The sequence below is a fragment of the Eumetopias jubatus genome, unplaced genomic scaffold (assembly GCF_037043125.1).
Source record: "Eumetopias jubatus isolate StellerSeaLion01/CBP00866 unplaced genomic scaffold, mEumJub1_p1.0 scaffold_7, whole genome shotgun sequence".
In the NCBI taxonomy this organism is placed as follows: domain Eukaryota; kingdom Metazoa; phylum Chordata; class Mammalia; order Carnivora; family Otariidae; genus Eumetopias; species Eumetopias jubatus.
Window position 1 is genome coordinate 122,311,696 of NW_028274813.1, and position 18,122 is coordinate 122,329,817.

The window sequence follows — 18,122 nt, forward strand, 5'->3', positions numbered from 1 at the left end:
ACAATTTCTAGAAATATCATAAATCCAAGGTCTGCTGTATATCCTCAAGAAATTTATAAATACAAGAATTACATAAAAATGCATACGGGGTGCCTGGGTGGCTCATTAAGTTAAGCATCTGCTTTCAGCTCAGGTCATGATCCCAGGGTCCTGGGTTCGAGCCCCGCATCAGGCTCTCTGCTCAGCAGGGAGTCTGCCCCCCCACCCCCCGCTCTTGCTCTCTCTCAAATTTAAAAAAATCGCCTTAAATGATTTTTAGTTACCTAAATTTCTGTTGGTAGAAAATATACGCAGATGTGTGTTGTTTTATCTTGGGTCTCTGTTCTGGGGAAAATACAGTTTTCTTTTCCCCTTTACAACCTCCTCCCCCACCTCTGAAAAACACCCATTCATTCTTACTGCTTCCATTGGCATTTCCTTCCCTGTTTTAGCTGAGATAATTGACTATTCATGTAATCCCCAAACAGCCTTAAAATCTGAACCTAGAAATTCTCTGTGGATTCTGAAACTGGAAGAGAACATACATTTACATTTTTGAACAGTTTGAAGTGCTGGCTTCAGCTACACATGGCTTTTCTTAGGGGTTCTCTGCAGGAGTAACTTAGGGTTAGGGCCCAGGGTTTCTGGGCAGGTGGGGGTGGGGAGCCAGCTGGTTCTGCCGCCGCAGGGGAGGAAAGCAGGGTAGAGAAGAAGGTGGCCTTGACACTCAGGAGTTTTCCTAAGTTCCCCACTTCTGAGATGTGACTGGGTCAGGACAAGGGTGTGTGTGAAATTGGGTCTTAAAAGTTCGCTTACGTGGAACTTAAACTCCTGCAAGGAGAATAGAAACGAGGCTCAAAATCTCTTAAGGAGGGGATCTGACCTTCCCTCTCTTCTGTCCTCTCTGCTTTTGTGCAGGTGGATGGAAGCATGCCTTGGTGAAGACCTGCCTCCCACCACAGAGCTGGAGGAGGGGCTGAGGAATGGGGTCTACCTCGCCAAACTGGGAAACTTCTTCTCACCTAAAGTGGTGTCCTTGAAGAAAATTTACGATCGAGAGCAGACCAGATACAAGGTGAGGCCTTCCTTGCTTGGGGCTTAAATTTCCATAAACTTAAAAGAGAAGGTTAGTGGACTTTATCCTGTACCAGAGTTATTGAGAAATATGTATGAGTGTGTTTGTTCATCAAAATAAAACACGTGGTAGAGTGGAGAAGGTAGTGCAGAGTCAAGTATAGTAGTAAAAGGTGGCTGTCTGCATTTTGGATACAATACTTATGATGGTGTATGTCTAGAAGTCTTCACGGTCCTTGATGATTTTGTTTTATTTCTTAGAAGGTAGAGGAAGTAACTAGGGGGAAATTACAACTTTAATTTTAACCAAGCACTGAGATGCGTTGGCAAATTGAAAGCAGTAGCAATGCAACTTTAGTGGGGAAAAAAGGTCCCTCTGTGATACTAAAATTCGAGGTAAATTGGGAAAGCAATCCAATTTCAGGAAATTGAGGTAAGTGAGAGGCTTTGATTCTTGTGGCCCAGGGCCCTTAAAAAGAAAAATGAAGTTGGGATGTTGACAAGGACCAGAATCTGTTGTGGGGGAGCTTTCCTGTGAGCAGCTATTTGGAAAAGGATGAGCGTAAAAGATAGTGGAAGCTTGTAAAACCAAGAGTAGATGTGAGCGTGTTGACTGTAGGAGTTGGGCCAGAACTTGGAATGACCTAAGGATGAAGACAGAATCAAAAGAGGTTTTTAAGTTTTATGTTTATAGTCAAAGGACAACCAGGAAGATGTAGGTCCTCCACCAAAATTAACATCCCAAAGAGAAACTTTTCTTTCTTTTTTTATTTTATTTTTTTAAAGATTTTATTTATTTATTTGACAGAGAGACACAGGGAGAAAGGGAACACAAGCAGGGGGAGTGGGAGCAGGAGAAGCCGGCTTCCCGCTGAACAGGGAGCCCAATGCAGGACTTGATCCCAGGACCCTGGGATCATGACCTGAGCCGAAGGCAGGTGCTTAACGACTGAGCCACCCAGGTGCCCCGAAACTTTCCTTTTCTGAAGAGAATTCTGGAGCTGTTCTGTGGAGCGCTGTACAATATGGGACAGAGCAGCAAGCCATTCATTCATTCATTTAAAAAGATTTATTTATTTTTAGAGAGAGAGAGCTAGCATGAGCAGGGGGAAGGGCAGAGGGAGAGAATCTTAAGCAGACTCCCAACTGAGCACGGAGCCCAGTGCAGGGCTGGATCCCATGACCCTGGGTCATGATCTGAGCCAGAACCTAGAGTCAGATGCTCAGCTGACTGAGCCACCCACGTGCCCCGAGCAACAACACATTTAAAACAGGAGTCGAGACTGTGTGGCAATAGAAACATTAGTCCTGCCCCTCTTCCCCTCCGGAGAGTAAATCTTTCTGTAAAATAACAGACCTAGAGGTTTAGAGGGGGATATTTGTGTGTGTAGTATGAAAACCCTGATTACTATATTTAATGGTATATGTCAGTTTGTATTTTCTACATGCCAGATACTACCCTGAGTGTTTTACATACATTTTCCCATTTCATCTTTACAACAAACATGTAGAGTAGGTGTTCGAGATGACGAAGCTCAAAGAGGTGAAGCGACTTGCTCAGTGTCACCAGTAGATGGCCAAGCCAGGGATTGAATCCAGGATAATTGAATTCCAAAGACCGTGTTCTGTAGAGCACATTATACAGGAAGATTCTCCAGATGGTTCTCAAGTGAAGGGAGCTTTTTAGGATTGGAATGTGAACATAATGCTATAGACCTTCAGTTTAAGGGGACCTTGCAAAGTCTTGTAAGGAACCTTTTGCAAAGAGAGTCTTTAGTATTTGCTTCAGTATTGCCAACAGTGCCTAATTGTCTCTTATTTGTTCTAGGCAACTGGCCTGCACTTCAGACATACTGATAATGTGATTCAGTGGTTGAATGCCATGGATGAGATTGGATTGCCTAAGGTAACCTACGTGATATTCAGAGTTCTTGCTTAGATTAGGCTCTATTTTGGCACATAGTTCTCATTCTGCCTGTAAAATTATTCTCAACTGAATCTTTGATGATTTTCTTCTCTCTTTTTTTTTTTAAGTACTAAAGGATCTCTTTCTTCTGTTTGTTTTAGGGAATAGTTTTGTTCTTTCTCTTTTTCCCTGCTTCACCTCACCCTAGAGAAATTCCCTATGATGTCATTGACTTTTACTACATCAAATTGTAGACTTACATTAAAATTCACATGCCATGAAATCCACCTTTTTAAAGTATACAAGTCAGTGTTTTTATTTTATTTATTCACAAAGTTGTTAATTAAAATTTGACTTTAGGAAATATTTTAAAAGTGTCATTTTCCAGCTGCAGAATACTCCTCTATCTGTAAGAGAGCATGATGGGCTATATTTTTATGTTTCAAATTGTAGAGGCAATATGATGGCAGTTACTTCTCATATCTTGTTTTGGTGACGGCTGTAGTCTCTGTTCTTTAAAATGTCTTTCTTGAGGTACAATTGGTATGCAGAACCTGCATGAGTACAGTTAAGTGGGTTTGGAGTGAGTGTGTATCCTCCAGTGTTCTGCTTAGGAGTTTATTTTATTTAGCACCACTCTTAGTGAAACTGCCATCTCTAGCCTCTGCAGCCCAACCCCCCCCCCCCCCCCGCGACCCCGGCCCGGTTCTATCCTGAACCCTCAAGGCCATGCTATATTGTCAACTCCTAGAGGCGTGGGCATCTTGTTTGTTTTCCATATCCTTTGACTTAGGAATTCTACCTCTAGGAATTTATCCCGCCCCCCAAATCAGACAAGCCCGAAAATTTCAGCATTGCTTCGAATAGAAGAAATTGATAGCAACCACATGTTCCTTCAGTGGGGGCATTAACTGTGCTGCAGCCAGTCGAACACTAGTACGGCCATTAGAAAGGGTGATACTAATCTGTATTGACAAATGAAGTTGTTTGTGAGGGGTTAAGTGGGGGGGGGGGGAACCCAAACAGGCTAAGGTTTATAAGAGTTTGTGTTCTGGCTAAGATGAGAGCGCTATTTTTATGTAAAAGTGAGTATTCTTGGGAAAAGTCTGTAAGGAGATAATAGTTTTCATTTTTGTGTGATGGGATTAAGGGGCAGATTTTTTTTTTTTATTTTATAATTTCCTGTAGAGTCTGCATTTTTGTAACCAAAGAAAGATTGAAAAAAGTGAGTTGGGGAGGATCAGAAAATGGCTAGAATCACTGGGAGGTGAACATTTGGTATTTAGCATAAGTGCCGAGCTCAGTTTTGCAGTTCTTTGTTTTGAATTGAGTTAAATCCAGAGCCAAGTCTGCAGAAGACTAGCCTTTGTCCTCTTTTTTTCAGAGCAAAGTGCTGAAGCTCTCTTCCTCACACTGGTAGGTTTGAGAATTAGGCCCAGACATGTCAGGAAATGCAGTGTGTCAAGTTCTTACACCTACTTGGCCTTTCTGTGCACCTGTATCTTATTGTACCTGTTTCTTACGTAGTAAGCCTGATGGGCAATGATGATTTAACCTCTTTTAAATGGTACTAAGAGCTTTGTTAATATGTGCTATTACTAGTAGTGTTGTTACTTCAAAATGTTTTTTTTTAATGATTTAATTTTACTACTTTTCTTGTTTACTAATGGTAGTATATTATCCTGGACCACAGCTGCAACAAACATAGACTTCCCCTAAAGGCTTTCAGGGACAATAGGGCTATCATGGTTATCAGCCTTGAAATGTCCACCCTACATGATTTAGGTCCAGAAGACTTGAGTACTGTGGACTAAAGATACTTAGCCTAAAAATTGTTACCCATAATATAATGTAGGATATATAATTGACCATACAAATATAGTGTTCACAGGGATGTCTTCCCTAATATTTTAATATGGTACATATAGGCTAATTATAGAAACTTAATGTGGTAAGTTTTTGGTTCTTCTCCCTTTTGTCTTTTTATTATAATTGGTCCTGTTGGTCACCTCTTCCAGGAAATATTTTGTGATTTTGACTTTGACTTTTTTTTTAAGATTTTATTTAATTTAATTTATTTAATTTATTTTTTTTAAAGATTTTATTTATTTATTTGACAGAGAGAGACAGAGCAGGAACACAAGCAGGGGAGTGGGAGAGGGAGAAGCAGGCTTCCCGCTGAGCAGGGAGCCCGATGTGGGACTCGATCCCAGGACCCTGGGATCATGACCTGAGCCAAAGGCAGACGCTTAATGACTGAGCCACCCAGGCGCCCAAGATTTTATTTTTTTAAGTAATCTCTACACCCAGTGTGGGGCTCAAACTCACAACCCAAAGATCAAGAGTCACATGCTCTCCCGACTGAGCCAGCCACACACCCCTTGACTTTGATTTTTAAATCGTTTTCAATCTGCTCAACTACTCCTCCATCTTCCTCAAGTGTTCTACCTCCCATAATCCTAGTGGTGGGGGTTCCTTAAGATGCAGTTCTTATTTAACTACATTTTTGTTCTCATGGTTTCAGTTATTTTGAAGACTGCTATAAGATAAACACATTGTCTTCGCATGGCTGCTGGACTGTTCTTGGATAGTTTTCTATTAGCTAGAATTCCTCCTATCTGAAAGTAAACCTTCCTTTTCCCCCAAGTGAACCTCCCTTCCTCTATACTAAATGGTAGCCTCTGCTCACTTCCCCAGTCATCCCGTCTCAGACTCTTGAGGTTACCTTGAACTCCTAAATGTAGTTATGCCCTAAGCCCTCCTCATGTATTTGAAATGTTTCTTTTATCTATTGAAAGAGGTTATCACACTACCTCCTTAGTTTCAGTTTCTCCACAATTCAATGTACCCTGTGTCCTGTCTCCAGTCAGATCTTCCTGAGCTCTGTTTTTATCCTTGGCTCCAGAGCTAGGACTTCTCTGGGGCCTGCATATCAAGTTCAAAACTTGTCTGACTTTCGAGGTCCTCATAATCTGATTGCATCCTACCCTACCCAACCATATTTTTCTTTTACTTTCTAAAATGTATTCTGTACTGTTTTCGGGAAGGGTGGCTCAATGCGACTGTGATCTTTACCTTTCAGGAGATGATGGCATCTCCATCTTGGAATTTGAGCATGCAGAGTTTGAAAAATTACCAAAAAAGACGATTCTGGTACATTCCATCTCTCGAGGGGGCAGTTCGGGCTCTAACAGGCACACGGTGCTACAGCACTCTTCCTACTGCCTTTCACTGCTCATCCAGATTCTTCTGACAGCCTCAAAATTCAGTCTTTCACTTCCCCAGACCACTATCACCTTCTTTCCCCCTAAATTACAGAATGAATTGTATGGTGCCACATCACCATGAAGATAGATTTTGAAATTCAAGATTATACCCAGTCTAAACCTACTATGCTCCTATTCACCCTCATTCATTAATTCATTAAATGTAGAGCCCCTTCCATGACCTTGGCTCTGGGCTTGGCTTTGAAGATATGGCAGTGAACTGCATAAACCTGGCCCCTGCCTTCATGTAGCATGTAGTCAAACAGATAACACACAAGTAATTGATTATTTGTGGCAAGTGCTACCCAGGAGAACCACCGGTCTTCCACATTCCCGCACATGTCCTCTATTTCAGGTACTTCATCTGTGTATCTTTTCTCTTCTCCCAAGCATGTAACATAGTTCTTTAAAAGATTTTATTTTTAAGTAATCTGTATATCCAGTGTGGGGCTCAGACTCACAACCTGGAGATCGAGTTGCACACTCTGGCAACTGAGCCAGCCAGGTGTCCCTGCATATAACACATTTTAGTATTTTGTAGCTTTTTTTCAATGTTTAAATGTAGTAGTTCACACAACCCAAAGCACCTAAGTAAATGTTCATTGTTGAGTTATTTCTGAATCTAGTCATGGTAGACAGTAACTGGGCAGATTGCAGTCCTTCACAGCTTCCTACATTTGCCAATGATTTAAATTGCACGAGAGCCGGGTGTCATCCGCCCATGTCTGAGTGCAGTAAGCAAATCACTTTCACATACCTGCTTTTCCAATTCGTGCTTTTTATTCTGTTTTATAGCATTTTATTCCTTGCATTACTTAGGATGAATTGTCTGTTGCCCCTAATGAAGTTACTTGCTGAATGCCAATAATGTTTTCTAATTGTTTTATTTGTATAATTGGTGATTGGTGAATGATCCAGTGGATGGATACCTTACTCTGCTTCTTTTATTCCTCCTTAGATTTTTTACCCAGAAACTACAGATATCTATGATAGAAAGAACATGCCAAGATGTATCTACTGTATCCATGCACTCAGGTAATCACATTTTCTTGGTAAAATAAACAGTGTATATAGACACAGAGAACAGATTGCTAAATTGCCAGAGGTGGGGGACTTAGGGGTGGGTGAAATGGGTAAAGGGGGCCAAAAATTACAGACTTCCAGCTATAAAATAACTAAGTCCTGGGGGTGTAATGTACTGCATGGGGATTTTAGTTAATAATGGTGTGTTGTAGGCTTGAAAGTTGCTAAGAGAGTAGATATTAAAAGTTCCCAGCATGGGGTGCCTGGGTGGCTCAGTTGGTTCAGCATCCAATTCTTGGTTTCAGCTCAGGTCGTGATCTCAGGGTCCTGGGATCAAGCCCTGCATCAAGCTCCCCACTCGGGGGAGTCTGCTTCCTCTCTCTCTCTCTCCCTCTGTTCCTCCCCCCACCCTGCTTGAGCACTCTCTCTCTCTCTAAATTAAATAAATAATACCTTTAAAAAAAATTTCTTAGCACAAGAAAAAAATTGGTAACTCTGTGTGGTGATGGATGTTAGACGTTATTGAGGTGACCATTTTGCAATATATACATATATTAAATCATTATGTTGTACACCTGAAACTAATATAATGTTATATGTCAATTTTATCGCAATTAAAAAAAAGGCAGTTTAGGAATAGCCTCGAAATTGAATGCATAGCCTTTTGTCCATGGTGTAAGAAGAAAGTTTTTGCATTAGCTTCAGGATTTCCAAATAGAATAGGATACTGTTGTCTTAACAAAATGGTGAGAAGCGGCTGTGTTTATCTAGGGAGTAGGGAGAAGGGATTTATTTATCCCCATAATAGCAGATAATTTGGCTCTGAAAACAGTATAGTCTTTCATTGTTGATCTAGTATTTCTGTGAACTCTGCATTTCAGCTGGGATGTAGTTTCTTCCTTTTTAATTAAAATCTCTTAACAATTACAAAAAAGTATGTACATTTCAAAACTTTCACTGTTTACTGTTTTGTCACAAGCCAGTAGCTGAATTACAGAATACGCTCACTATGTCTTAATACTTTAGTAGTATAATTAAATTTTATCAACATCTTCAAATAATGCCTTCAACTATCAAATGGTTGATTTTTAATTTATTTCGTTTTCTAGGTCCTCACCAAGCCAGTTAGTTGTTTGTTAAGTAATGTTTATGCCAAACAAATAAGATAAAAATAAGAACTGAAACAAAGTATAATTTTTTCATAATTTCGTAGTAAATTTTGAAGATGGCTTAATTTTAGTCCCTTGGCTCTTAGAATCAGCGAAGTACTGTATTGGAAGAAAGAGGATCTGTGTGGAGGGGAGGGTGGGGTTCAGTGGATATTATAGCACCACACCGGAGTGGTACAAATTTACCTGATGTCCATAGGGCTAAACGAGAAGGTGGTAGAAGTGAGCAGGACATGCTGATGGGGTTTCTTTGCCGGGCTGCCCATTTTATAAGGCATCCTGTATGTATGCTTAATAAATGTTAATTATATATATGAATATATTTATCATATTGACCTGTGAAAACCCTTGTTGTCTCCAGTTTAATAGAAAATGTGCCAGACCCTTAGATCCCTGGAACCCGTGTGAAACCCACAAAAGAAAAAATGTAGCTGAGGACTAGTGTGCACAGCCACACTCGTCTGCCTTTGGTTCATTCTTGCCTGAATGCCCTTTTACTCCCTAGTTTAACCCACATTCTTCTCCAGCCGCTACTGTGGAACGCCATGTTCGTGGATGCCTTCTTTTACTTTTTCTCCCTCAGACAGAATTAGCTCCTTCCCATCTTTGTGCTTTTCTAGTATTTGCACATACCTCTTACTCCAAGTATAGGGTTTTTACACCTACTCGGGTTATTTGTTCTTGTTGCTTGCTTTCTGTGGATTCCTTGGAGGCAAGACCGATTTCTCTTACTCTTTATCTTTGTGTCTCTAGTGCTGAGATGCCTCGCTATAGTAGGTAGTCAGTAAATGTTTGTGTCAAAATCATACATTGTAACAAATCTTCCTTCTCCTTCTCTAGCTCGGGGATATTTTCTGCCCTATAAATGAAAAAAGGAAATGGTGCTTTCTTTTATCAGATGACTCTTCATGTTTGTCTCCGCATATCCAGTCAAGTTTTAATTCAGTTCCCACCTTCTTGGTGAGGTTTTGTGATTTCCAGTGACTCCCGCTCATTCCTTTGTCTAAACTCCTGCATTTCTTTGTTTCTTAGTTCTGTTGTTTCTTTCATATGTTTACGGTCTTTCTATTACATTATTAGCCTCTTAGGGACAGCAGTCATGCCTTACATTTCTTTTCCTTCCCTCCAAGGTACATGGCATAACGTTGGACAAACAAGAGTAACATAAGAATTTTTCAAAAATATTTAGCAATGGGTGGCATCTAGGGGAATGTTCAGATTGTAGCAATTTCAAATGTATGTGTCTGAGCCAAAATCAGATTAATTCTGAGTATTGTGATTGGCTCAGTTAACAGTGAGGTCTGTCTGTGTTGATAACCTTGTGAAGGTTGTACCTACAGTGGATATCTGATCTTGGCCAGCAAGGGGCCAAGCCGGTGGAACTCCTCTCTGAGCGATCTGCAGCCATGGCTCTCTGCAGCGTCACCTGGCTCCCAGGCTCCCAGGCCCCCAGGCCCCCAGATCCCCAAAGTCTCTGAATTGGAGATGAAGAATTAACTGTGCCTTTCTCAGAATCGGAAAGGGAGGAAGTCTGCTATTGTTACTCATTTCTCTTCAATGTGCAGCCTGGGCTTAGAAATTATATACAGAGCAATGTGTTCTGGTTGGTGATTTATGATTTCTTTCCTCCCTGGAGTGTTTTTCCTGAAGCGTTGGCAGCCGTTGATATGTAGGCAGTTTATACCTGCTTGGGGCCTCCTCTTCAACCGTGTAGTACAACAGTGTTCCAGGCAGGCTCCTCACTTCACTGTGTGCGGTTAGGCCCCTTCTCCCTTTTGGATTTGCAGTGACAGAAAAACATTATCTCCCTGTTTTCTGCCTGCCTGCCTGTCTTTTTCTTCCTTCCTTCCTTCCTTCCTTCCTTCCTTCCTTCCTTCCTTCCTTCCTTCCTTCCTTTCCTTTCCTTTCTTTCTTTCTTTCTTTCTTTCTCTCTCTCTCTCTCTCTCTTTCTTTCCTCTTTTTTCTTTTCTTTTCTCTTTCCTTTCTTTCTTTCCTTTTCTTTCCTTTCTTTCTTTCCTTTCTCTCTCTCTTTCTTTCGTCTTGACTGGCATTACTCCAGAGATAGTCACCGTATTTAGTCCTGCTAAATTACTTTTCTGGATTACATTCCACCCTCAGATAAGACCCCAATTCTCTTTTTCTTTTTTTGACCAATTATTTTATTTATGAGAGAGAGAGCACAAGCAGGGATATTGCAGAGGGAGAGGGAGAAGCAGACTCCCCACTGAGCAGGGAGCCCAATGCAGGACTCGATCCCTGGACCCTGAGCTGAAGACAGACACTTAACTGACTGAGCCACCCGGGCGCCCCAACACCCCAATTCTTTATTATTATTTCATATATATTTGTATACTTTATTTCCATTTCCTCTGATGTTTTATCTTTTTAAGAACTGATTTTGAGGTTAAATTGGCCCATAATCCTATATCCTAAATTCAAAAGAAATGTAAAAGCTGAAAATTATATTTGTTTGGTTCCAACTCATTTGTTGGCAAAATCTGATCAGAATTAATTGAAGTTATTTAGAATAATAGTCTGCTTACTGTGATTATGTGTATGTTTCTCTGCAGAAAAGTAATGTATTTATTTAGAGGTGCTGCCTCAAGGCTTGCTGGCGTATTTTATAATACTGTATATACTTAAGTAAACAGACATGATATAATACTGTATATACTATAAAACCTTTCTAATATCTGAGAAATCCTAAATTCATATCTGGCCCAAAGAATTTAGATCAGGGATTATGGACTGTATTAGATTCTGTTTCCTAAGCAACTGCTATGTTTGTGTTTAAGAGCCTTTATTAACAGTCTTTGAGATCAGCATAGTGACTTCTTTCGGGTTACTCTGCAGGCAGCAAAGATAATAGGAATCCACAGCCTCCTTTCCCCCATTGCTATAAAGTACAGCTTTGGTAGGAAGAAGGAAAAGAAGAATGAACCTGAGCTCAATCACAGGCTGACTGTTGTAGGCACCTCAGTTTTATTTGTAAAAGTAGGGAGAATAGGAGCAAAGAATGGACAGGGGTGTTTACTGGTAGGATTGAAAGTTTCAACTTTGAGGTTGAGTACTGTCTCGGTTCTGGGCCAAAGGGTCTGAGTGTCCATTGTGGTTATATTCATAACTCCAGCAGCTCCTTAAAATATTCCCAGTAATTGAGATAAAAGAAAGATGGTGCCTGTGTCTTAGCTTCTCCTCTACTTTATTCATATCAGCCAGGGATATCGTAACAACTTTAATTTACCATCAAAAGATCTTAAAAGTGAACTCACTCTTCTTGGACTTGTAAAAGTGACATTCTTGAAATTTCTTAAAGTGTGGCAGCCACTTTGCTCTTTCCAAGTAGCAATAAAAGAGGGTTCCTGAAGAAAAATATTCTTACTAATTTGGAATGCAGGTGGGACATATTATGTGGGAGAAATAATATATATAATAGGGACATATGACAGGTATAGAATGTTATTGGCCATTTTGGTTTGGAAAATTTGTTGAATAGATTTAAAATCTTTTGAGAGAGAAACTTTATATAGTTCCATTTTGAGCATTTTACTCTAAAAAAAGCACTTAATCATATACAGATGATTCATACTTGTACTTTTCTGAGAAAATAATTAGCTACGCTGAATGTATAAATTCGAATGTATTTTCAGAATACTTGACTTTTTTTAGATTATACAATTTAAGTTCTGATCAGTTCTGTGAATGCAGTATACATGATCCATATTTGTGCTTAGATCAAACTGAGGTTTATAGATTATTGCAAAAACTGTTGGTCACTCTGTTGAGTTACTGTGATTTCTTTCTTGGGCGTTTTTAAATTTATTCCCTTATTGCTAGGCCGTCAGTGTCTTGCTCGTGTCCATCCCTGTCAAGTACATGTCTTTTTTTTTTTTTTTTAAAGATTTTATTTATTTATTAGAGAGAGACAGCGAGAGAGGAAACACAATTAGGGGGAGTGGGAGAGGGAGAAGCAGGCTTTCCGCAGAGCAGAGAACCTGATGGTGGGGCTTGATCCCAGGACCCTGGGACCATGATCTGAGCCGAAAGCAGACGCCTAATGACTGAGCCACCCAGGCGCCCCTGTCAAATACACTTCTAATTTGTTGGTTCTGATCTGCTAGGTCCTTAGAATCCAGTTAAGCTAATTCAGGCTTATAGACATTTACTTATCCATCTGTCCATCTGTGAAATGTTAATATTTTATTAATATATGCCAAGTTCTGGGTAGACATTGGTGAGCAAGACTTCTATTCCTGCCTTCATGAGATTTAAAGTCGAATAGATTTCTTTTTTTACTTAAAGTAAAGATACATAATGTTTGTTTAAAACCCATAAATTACCTGAACTATTTCCATCAGTAATATGAATTCAGTTTAAATAATACTTTTTATTTGAATCATTTTCATGACACTGTTATAAATATCTTGTTAGTTAAAACTTATTGATCGCAGGAAGGTGGACAGAAGTGAAGATTTCTCCACTTAGATTAATTATATTCACATGTATGTTAACATCTAATTACACACTGGATTTGTACCAGAACTGGGACTCGAACTTGTGTCTTCTGATTCCCAGTCCAGTGCTTTTTGCATTGCATTATGTGACTTTCTAGGACAATATTATGTAAAACTAAGAAAAGGTTCTGAGATAAAGTACGGTAACTGCAAAGGGGAATATGGTAGCATGCAGGGGTATGTTCAGAATGTTTGTTCTTTCTGCTGACTTCCCCGTTAATCTAAGAGCAGCAGCTAGGTGCAGCTGGGAGGCCTAACTCTTCCTGCACATCATGTCTTCTAGTTTATACCTCTTCAAACTGGGCCTGGCTCCTCAGATTCAAGACCTGTATGGAAAGGTTGACTTCACAGGTAAGGAGTTACAAACTTGGCAGGAAATGCTTGATTTATGTGGAAATAGCCTGGAGAGTCAACAATACCAATCAAAGACATAGGGCTTTAATAAAACCTGGCAACAAGAGATCAAAGAAGTATAAATAACTTGCTTCTCCTGTGTGCATTGAGAAGACCACTAAACTTGGAATTTCAAACTTGGTTCTCTCATTTTAGCAAGTACCTATGGTGGTCAAAGCAAAGGGTGACAATTGAGTAATTAAAAAATTAGCTTTTTTACCTTATTCTATGTGTATTTGCTCTTGTCAGATGCTTGACGAGATGGGGGCTTGGGGAGAAAAAGAACAGTAGTAATATCGGTTAGGGGTAATATAGATTCAAATATTTTGAACTGGTCATTATTTTGTAGGCTTGGGAATTTTAAATTTAATAAAACTTTTATCTATGACGTTTTTCCTTCTGGGGAAGTTGTTCACCAGACCTGGGGCAAAGGGCCAAACCTTACATGTTGTTTTCTTTATCATTTGGCTCCCTGCCTTGGAAGCAGAATAGTTTAATAGCGGCTAGTGACTTGGTGTGTAAAGACATCTGGCTGGCTTGTGGGTCACTTGTTGCTGAGCTCCCTTCAAAGCTGCTCCATTTGGAAGTTCATTGTAGAAAATGCCAAAAGGAGCAGTTTTGAGAAACACTTTTTTCTGTAGGGCTGTTTCTCATGTTATAGTGAGTTTTGATGCTCTTGATAATAGTAATAATGTTTACTGAGTGTATACTTTGTGCCGGTGCTATGTTCAGTGCTTTCTGTATATCATCTCATTAAATCCTCATAATCCTAGGAGGTAGCCACCACTTTATCCCGTTTTGTAGTTGGGGAATCTGTTTCCTTCTCTGAGTTCTGGAAAGGTGCTTAACTTGCTCACCTGGGTCTTTTATCTTTTCCTGTAGAAGAGGAAATCAACAACATGAAGATTGAACTGGAGAAGTACGGGATCCAGATGCCTGCCTTCAGCAAGATTGGGGGTATCCTGGCTAACGAACTCTCAGTGGATGAAGCTGCATGTAAGCAGAGAGAAATTTTGTGGGTTCACATGGAATTGTTGCTACCACTTTCAGTCATGGATACTATGATGGTCCTGGACATTAGGAATTTTGTTAGCAAGCTTAGGTCGGTAGAGGTAGTTTAACACTGCTACGGGCTTCTGTGCTATTGTTATTTGGAAGTAAGTGAGTGATTTTGATCAAAATGAAAGCATTTAGGAAGTGAGTTCTACATTTCAGTGCCTCTTTGGGTTTTTCTTATTTTTTTTTTTTTAATGGTACTTACATGATGATGAAGGGTGAACATTTCCATAATACCTGCTCCTTGCAAGGCTCTTTAACAAATACTTCCCTGTGAGTTTCCAAACTCAGCATCCCAGGCATGGGATCATAGGGAGAGCTTTGGCCTTTGTGCATCCAGGAAGAGACTAGGCTTACAGGATTCAGGAAGCCATTCCTCCAACACCAGTCATCTTTTCTCTATCAAAACGAGCCTTTTCCTGCAATAAGGGGTTATGATGTTGTTCTGGATATGTCATGTACATCCCTTACTCTATATAACTCCAGTGTTCTATGTTTTGAATTTTTTTTTCTTCTTAGTGCATGCTGCTGTTATTGCCATTAATGAGGCTGTTGACCGTAGAATTCCAGCTGACACATTTGTGGCCCTGAGAAACCCGAACGCCATGCTTATAAATCTCGAAGAGCCCTTGGCTTCCACTTACCAGGATGTGCTTTATCAGGCCAAGCAGGAGAAAATGACCAACGCTAAAAACAGGGTAAAAATGGAACATTTCTTCTTTCTAATTGATTTATATTCTTACATTGTTTGATATGACTCCATTTTTAAAACCCATTTTCTTGAAGTATAATTTACACACAGTAAAATTTACTCATTTTACATGTATGGTTTGATGGGTTTTGATAAACGTGTGTGGTTACAAAACCCATCATCCTCAAAGCCCCAGGTCCTTCTTCATAGTCAGCCTCTACTGCCCTCTACTCCCCACCTTGGCCCCAGGCAACTTCCAGTCTGAACAGATCACTATATTTACCTTTTTAAGAATTACATATAAATGAAATGGATTTACACAATATGCAGTCTTTTGGTATTAGATTCCATTTTGACTTTTACTTTATTCTTGAATTTTGTGCACAGCAATGAGAAGTTCTGAGATCTGGACCTTGGGGGTGCCCATTCTGCTCAGGTCTGAGGCAAGGATGCAGGCTCCCGAGTGAGCAGGGCAGGGTTCGCCAGTGCTTCCTGCTTATGCCTGCCTCTGGAAGCACTCTTGGGCTTGTCATTAACAAGTGGATCTGCTTTTATGTTTTTAGTTAAGAGTTGTGTAACACCCTTCCTCTTTGTTCTCTCCTGGTTGTGGGAGGTCAGGTGTTTCTGAGGTCTTTCTAGAGACCTGAGCTGATTTATTACACTTTTTATTCATCTTCAGACAGAAAACTCTGAGAGGGAAAGGGACGTTTATGAGGAGCTGCTCACTCAAGCTGAAATTCAAGGCAATATAAACAAAGTCAATAGTAAGTATGTCCCTTAGTTGGGTACCTGCGGGGATGTTACAGAATAATGTGAGTGTTGATCTGTTTCTATTTTTATTTTTTTAAGACTTTACTCATTTATTTGTCAGAGAGAGAGCACAACCCGGGGGAGTGGCAGGCAGAGGGAAAAGCAGGCTTCCCACTGACTAAGGAACCCAACGCGGTACTTGATCTCAGGACCCTGCGATCATGACCTGAGCTGAAGGCAGACTCTTAGCTGACTGAGATACGCAAGCATCCCGAAGTTTGTTTTAGACATTAGTGGATTTGTTTGGGAACTATTGCTTACTACTGTTTTTTGTGTTCATATATCTTCTGTTTCAGCTGCTATCGTCCTCAGAGGCAGGCCCTCCCTCTATTTGCTCATCTGCTGTAGCTTCTGGACTCATCCTGTTGGCTAGTTTCACTCTTTTACCCTGTATTAATACACTTTAAAAAAATCTAAATAGGGATTTTATTTTTCCTTATTTTTTTAAGTAGGCTCCATGCTCAGCATGGGGCCCAACACGGGGCTTGAACTCATGACCCTGAGATCTCAAGACCTAAGCAGTCAGATGCTTAACCGGCTGAACCACCCGGGTGCCTCATTACTATTGATATTTTTATGCGTATCTTTAAAAACATTTAAACAAAAATGAGATTATACCATTCATACTGAGTTTTGTATGTATGTGCTATATACTTTTGAGGAGTTAAATGTCTTGAAAGTGTCATTTTCATTTTGTCACTCTCCCGCTAAAGAACCTGCATTGGTTCCTCATCACTTGCAGGACAAAACAGACCCCTAGCCTAGGGGAGTTTTTTATGCAGTATTTTATGCATACAACTCTCTATACAAACTCATTTGCCTAATTGTCTCCCATATTCACTCTGTTCCTTTCATGACTCTTGAAAGAATCCCTCTCTGGAGTGGCTCAGACCAGGAACTTGGTCTCTTGGCTTCTTACTAATAGCTTTGTGACATGGGACCCCTGTGGCACAGACTTGTTCTGCAGATGGTGAGATAATGCATGTAAATTGCCTGGTATTTAGTGAGTACTCAGTAAACATTAGCATTATCATAGCTTTTGCTAATCGTGTATTCTCAGTACAGTGCCCTCATCCCTTATCTCTTACCTGACCCAAATTATCCAGTCTTTCACGGTCCAGCTCAGTTCTCAGCTGCCCCATTCCAGCTCTCCTGTGCCATTTATAAACCAACTACATAATTTTCTACACAATTACATATTGTCTTCTATTGCTTGCCTTTGTTTCTGACATCTCTATATAAACTCAGTACGGATTACTTAGGAGTTCTGCTTCTTTTGAAATCCCTGTAATTCCTAGTGTAATGGTTAGACTCACCAAAAGAACTAAAGAGCTTATTTGATTTCAACCAGGCTTGACCTTGCTTTGCTCAGGATAATAATTACAACAGTAATAGTAATCCTGGTCCCCTCTGTTCATTGGGGGGGGACTCCCACTCTCCCTTGAACCAATACTTGGAACAGAATAACTAGAGAGACTATAAGATTCTACGAGCTCCGTATGATCAGGGGCTCTAAATCCTGACCAGGAGTCTTTGTATCCTGTTCCATTCTGGTTCATTTAAGATAATGGTTTTCTGAACGGAGTAATAGTTGCATTCACGTATGGGTGATGTGTTGTGTTGTATCTGTATGAATATTTAAGCCAGCAATAGTTGTCTCTGTGAGAAGGAAGTCCGGCATGTTTCCTGCTGCGTACACTGCATAAAACACTCTTTGTTTTAGTAAGGGTTTTCTTTTTTTTTTTTTTTAAGATTTTATTTATTTATTCATGAGAGACAGAGAGAGAGAGAGAGAGGCAGAGGGAGAAGCAGGCCTCCTGCTGAGCAGGGAGCCCGATGTGGGACCCGATCCCAGGACCCCGGGATCATGACCTGAGCTGAAGGCAGACGCTTAACCACTGAGCCACCCAGGCGCCCAAAGGTGTTTTTTTCCTACTATGTTGTTTAGGATTTTATAACCACTGTAGCTTTACCTGGCTAAGTCTGTGAGAGTCAGTTATAAACCTGTCGGGGAAGAGACATAGCTGTATGTTTTTAAAGTGTTCCATTCAGGGGCGCCCAGGTAGCTCAGTGGGTTAAACATCAACTAGGTCTCAGGTTATGATCTCAGGGCCGTGAGATCGAGCCCTGTGTTGTGCTTGAGATTCTTTTTTTTTTTTAATTTTTTATTGTTATGTTAATCACCATATATTACATCATTAGTTTTTGGTGCAGTGTTCCATGATTCATTGTTTGTTCATA

The 18,122-nt window shown here is 40.3% G+C and overlaps 1 protein-coding gene across 1 annotated transcript in view; it reads left to right on the top strand.

Annotated features, from left to right (window-relative positions):
• Positions 1 to 18,122, top strand: part of IQGAP1 (IQ motif containing GTPase activating protein 1) — a 101,582-nt gene that overhangs the window by 31,515 nt on the left and 51,945 nt on the right. The window contains exons 3-9 of the mRNA XM_028122080.2: positions 898 to 1,054; positions 2,882 to 2,959; positions 7,184 to 7,260; positions 13,215 to 13,282; positions 14,207 to 14,320; positions 14,900 to 15,078; positions 15,751 to 15,835. Of these exons, the coding sequence (XP_027977881.1) occupies positions 898 to 1,054; positions 2,882 to 2,959; positions 7,184 to 7,260; positions 13,215 to 13,282; positions 14,207 to 14,320; positions 14,900 to 15,078; positions 15,751 to 15,835 (758 nt within the window). The remainder of the gene's footprint in view (positions 1 to 897; positions 1,055 to 2,881; positions 2,960 to 7,183; positions 7,261 to 13,214; positions 13,283 to 14,206; positions 14,321 to 14,899; positions 15,079 to 15,750; positions 15,836 to 18,122) is intronic.